At 34.8% G+C, this 10,500-nt stretch overlaps 2 protein-coding genes across 2 annotated transcripts; one reads left to right on the forward strand and one right to left on the reverse strand.

Moving 5' to 3' along the window:
• Positions 1 to 888: 888 nt before the first annotated feature.
• On the forward strand, positions 889 to 7,339 carry LOC128243821 (WD repeat-containing protein 73-like). Its single transcript, XM_052961786.1, has 8 exons — positions 889 to 1,019; positions 2,458 to 2,525; positions 2,685 to 2,773; positions 3,214 to 3,302; positions 3,680 to 3,930; positions 4,327 to 4,640; positions 4,989 to 5,022; positions 6,492 to 7,339. The coding sequence occupies exons 1-8, from the start codon at positions 982 to 984 to the stop codon at positions 6,689 to 6,691; spliced, it is 1,083 nt and encodes a 360-aa protein (XP_052817746.1). The 5' UTR covers positions 889 to 981; the 3' UTR covers positions 6,692 to 7,339.
• A 1,526-nt stretch (positions 7,340 to 8,865) lies between these two features.
• Positions 8,866 to 10,500, reverse strand: LOC128244180 (protein wech-like). Its single transcript, XM_052962199.1, has one exon. It carries the CDS (start codon positions 10,498 to 10,500, stop codon positions 8,866 to 8,868), a length of 1,635 nt encoding a protein of 544 aa, XP_052818159.1.

A 10,500-nucleotide genomic window follows, 5' to 3' on the forward strand; every position in this document is an offset into this window, starting at 1 on the left:
ATTGCTTCCTATTGGTCAAGGTCAGCAAGGTTTTTAAAAGGTATACAGTTTGTAGTAGGGATGGATGTATGAATGTTATGAAAAAACAAACAAACTGAATTTGTTACTTTGTACATACAATATAATGTAGATTGTGATTGAACTCCATTATTTAGGGGTCACTTAGTTGATAAATGGTCATGATCATTTCTATTACTTTTTCCTGCAAAATAAATAATGAATGCGATAGCTCAGAATCATGGAACTTGGTAGATAACTTAATTAAAATATGTAAGGTTAGCAATTCCAAGGTCATGGCAATTTATATCATTTTAATGGATTCTGTAAAGACCTTTTTGTTACTAATACTTTGGCCAGCTATCAGTGGCTTGTTAAAATAAAAAGGTGTTCATTGAAAATAATTGTAATTATGCGTCTCAATGTTGCATGAACTCGAGCCAGAATTTAATTTGATAGCAAAAATGTTGTTTTAAAGCTAGGACCTATAACAAATCCTACTCCCAGTTGAAAGTGAAAGCAGTTATACTGGTGAAAAATACCTGGATTTGATAAAGTTTTGCTGCCAGATAAAATGCCAGCTATGATATAGACCTAAACACCACAGCTAATAGGTCAAAATTCAATATGTGAAATTTAAAAACAAAACAAAAAACATCGTTCGGAATAGAAATACTATAACGTGTACATTGAAAAATGATGCAATGACTTATGGTTTGAAATCAGCTCCCACAGACCCAAAATAAGATGATTCCATTACCATTCTTATTCCAACGTTAACTTGCAGTTTTACTTCGAACGGGAAGTAACCGTTGAAAGGAGTTTGTCAATGATACCAGTATGTTTATATTTTATAGTGGCTTGTAACCTCGTCAATTAATCGGTTAAGAAAACGGCTCGATATAAACAATCAAGCAGTACTTAAAACTGAAAGTAGAAAACAATCCAAAACAAATCCAGAACATCTTCACTAGTCTAGTGGCTATGGATTACGACGACTGGCTGTTTGAATCAATTAGGCGGTACTTTATTCAATATTTACAAATGCTGTCATAGTAGAACATCGTCTGTTTCGAACGAATTGCCACTGTGGCACGGAAAATTGATAATGTACTGTGTCGTACTTCATCTAGATGTAGTCCAAATAATTGTACGTTGACGGATTTTTTTTAGATTTTTGATATGGCAAATCCTTCACGTACAAATTGTTTAGTATCAAAAGTGGGTAGTTGTTCCGATCAGGATTCCGGGTTAAAGCATATAGCGTCTATAAAATATCATAAAAACAAGAAATATTACCAGATAATGTTATTTTATATTAGTTCCGTACATAAATTTTTTTTTTATCCAACTTATAATTATGAATTTGACGGCTTTTCTTCATTTCATTCTGTCAAAACATAACGATATATACATGAAGGGCACCTGCAAGGCTTTAGGGCACAGTTTTAAATCGCTCGGAACATTTCGGCCATGGCCGAGTTGTTACGATTGTATAACGAGGTCTATCTCGAAGCTTTGTCGGAAGAGGCCGAGTTATTACGATTGTATCGAGTTGTTCCCCTTCCCATAATTGTTATCTGTGTCAATCAACTTTCGTTTTATTGGAAAGGTAAACAACTTGTTTTAATGCATTAAATGCTTGTTTAGTGCAAAATAACATTTCACTTACATGGCAAAATATGAATATAACTCTTTATGATCAATCTCAACCATAAAATACTTCACTTAAAACAATTTCAATATTTTTAAAACACCCCCGTTTTTTGCACATTCCCGTTTAGACGTTAGGGATTGGAAGAATCCCGTATAACACGTCTATTGTTTTAGACTACATCTAGATGTAGTCATTCTAAAATGCCGTCCAGGCTTTTTTAAAATGATGTTTAGCCTGGCATTTTAGAATGACTATGCGTAGATGTAAACAGTTAATTGGTAAAAATAATTTTTGATTGTGATTAATGCAGGTATCATATTATGCAGTTATCTGCGGGTTATTTCGTAGCTTTTTCATTTAAATGTCAATGTTACTATATCATGTATACATGTCATATCAATAACACAAAAGTACTTCTCCAATATTTACAAATGCTGTCATTGTAGGACATCGTCTGTTTCGAACAAAAAGCCACTGTGGCACCGAAAATTGATAATGTACTATACTGAGTAGATTTAGTCATTTTGGGCAATAGTGTTGCTTTTGTAGAAGGGTTTTTACTTTCTGAAAAGCCTAATCAGAAGTTCATTTTGCCAAAGATGTAAAAAAACACCCTTTTTTAAGAGAATCAGTATCCATGACATTGGGTAGAATCTTTTTGTGATGTCATCAGTAAAAGCGCTCTGCCCTAAAAAATGAAAATCAAATTTTACTCTAAATGATTATGATGTTCTTTGCTCTACAAATTTTTCTATAATTGAATATGATGCCCTTCGCTCTAAATAAATACGATACTCTTACAGGTATGACAAGCTGTCCATGTATCATATCAATGGTTTAGTGACTGCGACAGACTGGGTGAATGCGAAAGGTAAAGCATTTGCTGTCATAATAGTTTCTGAAACAAAAATCTTTCCCAGGAAAGATTTCTTTTTGGAGTGATATGTAGAAGCACTTTGAAAAATTATCTAATTCATGTATTTTAAACTTCTTTGATCAGCTCACAAATTAACTTAATAATACTTTACAGGAATGTTGGTAGCAACAGACAGTGGTACATCAAGCAAACATGAGCTCATGGAGCTACATCTACCAGACAAGATCATTGACGATGACATAGTAAGGGCAATTTATCTTTACATCAACAATTGTATGACTATTTTCAACCAAAGGATTCCAGGTTCAACTCCCACGTGAGGGGAATTTAATTTGACATCTCAATATGCATGCCAACACTGACTCTACCCAAGATATTAATTCATACTTAAAACAAATTTATTAGTTTATAAAAACATGACTAGTGCATAGTTAGTGAAGTCCATCAGACTGACAAGGGATATCTGAGCATTTGCTGCTTGTGTAGAGTAGGAGGGACACATGTACATGTTCTGTTGATTTAGCTAATCACGATATAGTTACATTATATCTTATTAACTTGTTGGAGATGTAATGTAATATGTCATAAAAGTATGATAATTTATTATGTTTGAAATACCTTTCTTGATAAAAATGCGTAGTGAAATCATAGAGCAACAAATATAATTTATCATACTTTTCAGTCCCTCAGCAAGGACCGAGACTTCCGAGTGGCTAGTGGTTGTTTTACTGACAGGAAAGTTAATTGTGTGAGGCATATTCCTGGTACAAGGTATTCATGTATTTTCAAGATACACCGGTACATGTGTTTCCACAAGGTATTCATGTATTTTCAATGTATGCATGTATACAAGATATTCATACATGTTATGGTATTCATGGTATTCAATGTATTCATGGTAGTCATTTATTTTTAAGGTATTCATGTATTTAAAGTTACTCATGTATTTTAAAGTTCCACCATTTCCTGTTAATGCAGATCAATACATGAATGTCTGTTGAATGTCTGTTTATTAGACTTACTTTCTCTTCCATCATTCGTTGTTGGTTTCATCTTTCATACTGATTATTTCAGAAATAATTACATTGGATAAGTGAATTAGTGTCCAATTTACATAAAACAAAATTAATGCTTTAATTGTTTTTCAGGAACTGTGTTCTAGCAAAAGATGGCACAGCAGCTATTGAAATGTATGAGATGGGGGATAACTCTTCCAACCTTATCAAACCAGCACCAGGAAGAGTTATTTCACTTGATCATGAGCATAACACAGCTGGGAGGAGCGTGAAGATTTCAAATTTGCAAGGACGTAATGCTGTGGTCGGCTACAATACAGGCGGCCTGAAAATTGTTGATGTAGAAACATTTCAGCTTGTTCACAATATGAAGAACCTTGAAGGTAACATTGCAAAATGTATTGCTCTCAGTTTGGTGTGAACAATAAACCGTGAATATATACATTCCAGAATAGTTTTCTTTTTCAGAATATATTCACTGGTATAAGTGGAGGCATAAAGCTTTTGTAATTAAGTTAATGCTAATAAACACTTTCAATCTAATTTACTTAATATTCCAATAAAAACACTTTCAGTATCTAACTCAATTTTGGAGATGTGGCTCTTATAAAGACAAATTTGGAGACAGTACAGACTCCTAGGAGCAGTTCTCATACCAAGGAGATATTTAACACTTGAAACAGCCCCCAGCACCTTAAAAAGCTATTTGCAATATTTTTGCTCATATCAAACTGCTAGTTCACCTGATTAAATATGTTGTTAATTTTTTGCACTTTCAGGAATGGTCCCTCCCACTCAACAAATTTCAGACATACACTTGAATAACAACAGCACAGCATTTTGTTGTACAGATAATGGCACGGTGCTACAGTTTGACATTCGTGAAAAATCACAGTGTAGCTGTAAAACTCTAAAATCTTACAAGCCTGAATGTCACTGGAGATTGGCGGTGTCTGATAAGCATATTTGGCTGGCTTCATCAGCTGGGGATGTTTTATGTGCATGTGTGGAAGACATGCAGGATATACAAAGTCTTAGTATAGAACAACCATGGACAACTCACAAGGATGTTTGCTCACATCTTTGCATTCAGGTAAGTATCCATTGATATTGATTCCAGATAATATAAGAAACAATATAAAATGTCAAGGGCCAAGGTGAACTTTTTAGGATTGTTGGATCTCCGTCCACTTTGACCCCAATATATATTTTAAATTTGATCAGAATATCTTTATAATGTCTAGGTCAGTTAAATGAATGTTCGGTCAAAAAATAGATTACATTTAAATAAAGGAAGACCTTATTTAACACTCTAGAGGCCACAAAATATGGCCAAAGACTAACAAACTTTGATCAGAAGTCGAAGTTGAACAAGCTTATTTGAACATAATCTTAAATTTCGGGGAACAACGTGAAGTTTAATTAGTTGTTATGTTTTCAGAGCAACAATGATGGCAGGAAGTTCTCAATATCAGGTAAACATAACAGGGATTCTTCAGCTCTGGATTAATCCTAAAAACAGAATTGAAAGCTTTTAACTTCAGACTATTTTAAAGTTGTAAGGATTGTTTTTAGCTGACATTTGCAGAAAAATAGAAGGAAGTACCTTAAGGGGGCTGTCTCACAGATGATAAAATAGCCGGGGAAAGAAGAAAATTGTCGAAAAATGACATAAACTTGGCATCGATGTGTACAATGCATTGAAACTTACTAACTGAAGTACCACATAGTTTACAATTTATTTAAGTTCACCAGTTATTTCATATTTTTCCATTAAAAAACATAACTGGGTATGTCTACCAGGTAGAATTCATTCCTTATGCGGGATTGGCTAGTCGGTGTTATCACGTGATATTACCGAGGTAGGTGTATAGCTTAATTATGTCACCCGATTAGAGTAAGCCTTAATAGCTCAGTTAGTAAGATGTTGGACTTCAATTTTGGTGACGCGGTTCCAACCTGGTCACCGACACAATTTGTTTTTACATTTTGGTACTTTTTTTTAACAATTATGATATCAAAGCGTAACACATTCTATAAGATAATTGTCCCGAGATTCGTTACAGAAAAAAACTTTTTTTGGTGCCAATCTGTGACACAGTCCCTTTAACATGAATATAAAGGACTTAAGAAGCAATTTCAAAAAGGGTCAAAGCTAATTTACGCTGCTTGCATGAATCCCTCATACTCAAACAGACCCCCCAGCTATTGTACAGGATGGACAATTATCAGCTGTTAGAACCACTGTCATAAGCAAAACATCCCATACTATATCATTACTTTACTTAAACAAACAGACCGAAAGATAGACAAACGAGTTGATTGTCGTAAATTAAACAGTCTCTTGACAAAAACATATGGCCCCAATTTCTCGAAAACTTCTTAAGCTTAACAGGCTTAAGTCGCTTATTTCAATTAGCTAAGATACATAGTAATAATGGATTTTGATAAATGAAAAATGGTTTCTTTTAATAAGCATACAGATTATTTTTAATTAATTTATAAAATCTCTTAAAGAAGTAAATATAACGCATATTATAGAACAACAGTAATAGTGAGTTTAGCTTAATCCTGTTATAAGGGACTTAAGAAGTTTCGAGAAATTGGGGCCTGTATTACAATATATACTTTTTTAACATTTATTGTTAACTGGCCACCAATTCCTCGGTTATAAAGGGTCAAAATATTGTTAATATATTTTATCAAATGAGATAAATATGATAATGCTTTAAAAAGAAAAGAAAAAGGGTTTGCAGCTATCAAGTGTGAATTATATTGTGCCCCTTCTTTTAATTTAATTTGCCATCAATTTTTGAATGCCTGAATTTTAAACCTGCTTTTAGCTTTTGGAAATAATATCAAATACATTTGAATGAACTTCATTTGATGTGTCAATACAATTGCAAACATGAAACATTCCTCTTTTTTTTTTATATCTTTCCAGGGTTTGACGGCAATGTGTATGTGTACCAGATGGTTGACCAGCACTGCAGACTGGAATTTGTCCATGATGGCCATGTGATGAACAGGGATGACCAAACAGAGAGCATCTCTGTGCTCCAGCATGTATGGTTCCCGGATTCGCAGGATCAAGTTGTTTCCATGGCAACAGATGGTTCACTACATGCTTGGAAACATAGATGAAATAAATAAGATAAAATTGTATTTTCTGTGTTGAACACCATAGCACTATATACCAATATATTCAAGGGGTTTCCAACGTGATAAATGCCTCTCTATCACAAATCCATCACAAACCAACTCCGGTCAGCACTGATCAATTAAGGGCTATTTCATTTAAACATATAACCACCAGGGGGGAGGTATTTTTAAACTTTACCACCCCCATACTCAAGCAATTATAACTTTTTGGGTCCAAATTAGCGAAAAACGACACCCACCCATATACTGTTTAAATAATTGCCTCCCCCCGTAGGTTTTATGTTTTTACTGGAATAGCCCTAAGTTAAGCTCACTTTTTTTGTTTTGATATAATTTGTGTAGCGCTTACATAATCAAGATATTTGGACTTCAGAAGGAAGTTACCTTCATGATTATCACAATAAGCTAATTTATTTTTAGCAAAATGAAGATATGTCAGAAATTTAGCTTGATGAAATAAGCTACTGAAGCTTGTTATGCTTTAGAACTTGCAAGAAATTGGGGCGATCCGCTGTTAATTTCAGTAGGTCTACAAAGTGACGTCATGGTCAGAAAGCACTTTGATTGGTTGTATGTAAATTTTGTTTCAAGCACTGATTTATAAAAAATACAAACAAACATAAAATTGCATGTTTGCCTATCCTTTCTTATTAGATTAGATTCACTCGGGTGAGATTCAAAGCACTCGGACGATAGGGTCAAATCGAACGTGGTACCTATTCTTTATACCTACGATGATTTCCAAGCACTCAACACACAGCACTTGATATGTTTGAAATTCAAAGAAGTACTACCTGAACGTTTATATTTAAATGTCCGTCTACCACTGTTAAAACCATGCTCGTTAATCAGTTAAAGAATGCACGTTAACATTGCCATTTCGCATTGATGAAGAGGTCATGTATACTCACAAAACTAGAAAAGTCAAAGCCAACATTTTAAACAAGTTTTAACACGGACCTATTAACCATTGTTTATAGGTCCGTGGTTTAAAGTTTCGTTTGAAGTCATCGCAACGCGTCCACGTTCACAGTACTGCTTTTTAGTATCTGTCAATCATATTAGTTGAACACCAAATGGCTTAAAGTTCAGTTTCAGCGCAGTATGGCAGAATGAAGGATTTTGTCACATTAATTGTTTAACATGTTATCATCTAGTATTAAGTATTACTGGCGGTATTTTGCAAAATTCGTTGAAAGGAACTCGTATTTGGGGGGGGGGGGGGGGGGGGGGGGATAAACATCGCTACTATTCAATCTTATAATTATATCAGTAAAACGAACCACTGCTTTCAGATGACGGGATGACGCATTTCATAAATCAATTAATGCATTAGACATATTTTGAGGCAAGAAACCACATTTTTGCATAAAGAAAATGCAACTACGGTTATGTAGAGCCGAAAAGTATATTACGCATTTATTATAGTCAAGTCCTACACATCAGTATACATTAAGTTTCCTAAATGAGTCCACGAGTTCTCCATTCTGTTTCAACTTGTGCATATCCACTCCGTACTTGTCACTGGAAAGGTTCTTGATGTAGCTCTAGAACTCTGCATTTCTGATATCGTCGTTTATGAAACGATGTTCCATGGCGTTCTTAAAACTCGTATTGATGTTTCTATGATACTATCGGTACTGTTTTCATAAAGAGGTTTGGTAGATATTGGATATGCAATGGCCAAGTAAGAGGGGTCAATGCGGTAGAATGCTGACACTTTAAGTCTTTGAGTGTAGTGTGTGCTCTTATTTTAAGTACATAACTAGAAAAAAATATTATTTCTTTGAAAAAATTGCCGAACAACATCTTCGACGTCTCCGACTCTTCCCAAACGTTTGTTAAATTCCAAACATTGATGTCTTAGAAATTGTAGTGACACGACTTGGACAGAATGAACTGAGAGACTTAAGAACGATTGTGATTAAGTTTAACGTATTGACTCTAAATAGGTGTCATATCAACAATCTCAGCTTTATTTAAAAAATGGACTATTTACAATATAAACATTAATAACAATAATATATGTTTGTTTGTGCTAATGACCAAACAAACACAAGTTTGTTTCTGTCAAATCTGAAGTTTATAGTCATGGCTTGCATTAAAACGAAACTTTTTACACGGGAAGATGAACGCTTCAAATGTTCATCACATATTCACTTGATCTGATATATGTAAATTTCATTGCCATTTCCTGCCACATACATTTTGTCATTCTCGTCATTCAAAGCCACAATAAACGGACTAAAGTCAATGCCTTTCACAGCATCTAGAATAACGCCATTTTTTACTTTAACAACGTTTTGTGACTCTTCGCTGCAGACGAAAAGGGCTCCATCTGAGCCAAAAACCATTCCCCTTGGTCGTTTTATGTTAACATCTATTAATGTTACATTGCCGTCCATCTTTACTTCGAAAACAACATTATTGCTTACATCAGAGACAAACAACGCCTCTGAAGTGTTTTGCATTACTGCATTATACGTAGTCGAGTTAATTTTAAATGTAAACGGTGTTTTCAATGACCCTGGAAAGGAATCACATAGGACCCTTAAGTTTTTGCCATTCATGTCTGTTATAATAGTCGTTGCAGGCGGATAACACTGTATCACCAACGATGACTCGGTTACTGAAACGTTGCAGCAATTCATTCCAATTGGAATGTCTTCTGTGTCCGAGATATCCGTCAGTGGGGAACGCAGTAGTGTAAGTTTTTTTCCGTCTGCGATGGCAACATAAACTTTATTGCACTTTGTTTTTGCCATACCGTATGGAAAATCACTAAATTGTTTTTCCACTGTTTTTGTAGTCTCTGTGTTTATAATCACTACTTTCTTCGAGTTCATTTCCGATGCAATAAGAACGTTCTCGTTCAAAATAAGCAGGCCTCGATAATTTGCTGTTCCCGTTAAAACATGTAAAGGTTTAAAACTTCCTATCTTTTCTGGCATTTCTTTAAAACTGCCACAGAGGATGCTTGACTGAGCCTCAACAAATCCAAATTTTGTGACGGAAGAGCGTCCAATGGTTATAGCGGCATCTTCAGCAGCCTTTAGTTGAACCCCTGACATCTTCATTTTGATAAAAAGCATTTCGTTTTCCTCTTTTTGTTTCATGCTGTCTACAGATATCAATGTCCGCGATAAACTATCCATTGCATCTTTACATGCAGTTACATTTTGTTTGACACTGTTTATCTCCCTATCCGCCATTGATTTAATTGCTCTGTTTACTTTCATTTGCGTGTATTCACAGCATTCCGAAATTTCTTCAATCGATATTTCTGTCTTCTTCTTTATGTTATTGTACTGATCTTGCAAATATTTCAGTTTTTCTTCATACTGCATGAATTCTTTGCTCTCTAAAATGTTTTTTGCTTCACTGGATATGTCCTTGACATCTTGGCAACTGAAATGTGCAGTGCTGACACAATCCACGCAGCACATTTGGTCATGATTTTCACAAAACATAGAAATCTTCTCATCGTGGATACTACATTTAACTTGTGAACCAGTTGATGTTTGTTCTCGGATACCACATTCTTTTCTCATGTCGGAAACATTTTGAAGTGTATGGTTTCGTGATGGTCTCGGTTTTCTATGCGTCCTGAAACATTCTGAGCAAAGATATTCCTTGCATTCGACACAATATCCCTCAATCTCAACAATACTTCCTTCCTGTTTACATGGTTCACAACTGACTCCAGCCAAGTCTGTCATTTGCGTGCTATTGTCATCTGTTTGTATCTTTTCCTCGTCCGATCCCAAGCTTTTATCGTAACCTTCCGCCAT

This window comes from Mya arenaria, chromosome 8, assembly GCF_026914265.1.
Source record: "Mya arenaria isolate MELC-2E11 chromosome 8, ASM2691426v1".
Classification (NCBI taxonomy): Eukaryota; Metazoa; Mollusca; class Bivalvia; order Myida; family Myidae; genus Mya; species Mya arenaria.

Bases quoted from the DNA above. Each gene is read 5' to 3' on its own strand.
- LOC128243821 (XM_052961786.1), top strand. From the start codon at position 982: ATGGATTACGACGACTGGCTGTTTGAATCAATTAGGCG. The intron at 1,020-2,457 runs GTACTTTATTCA...ATACTCTTACAG, and splicing joins CTGTTTGAATCAATTAGGCG to GTATGACAAGCTGTCCATGT. The intron at 3,931-4,326 runs GTAACATTGCAA...TTGCACTTTCAG, and splicing joins CAATATGAAGAACCTTGAAG to GAATGGTCCCTCCCACTCAA.
- LOC128244180 (XM_052962199.1), bottom strand. From the start codon at position 10,500: ATGGCGGAAGGTTACGATAAAAGCTTGGGATCGGACGAGGAAAAGATA.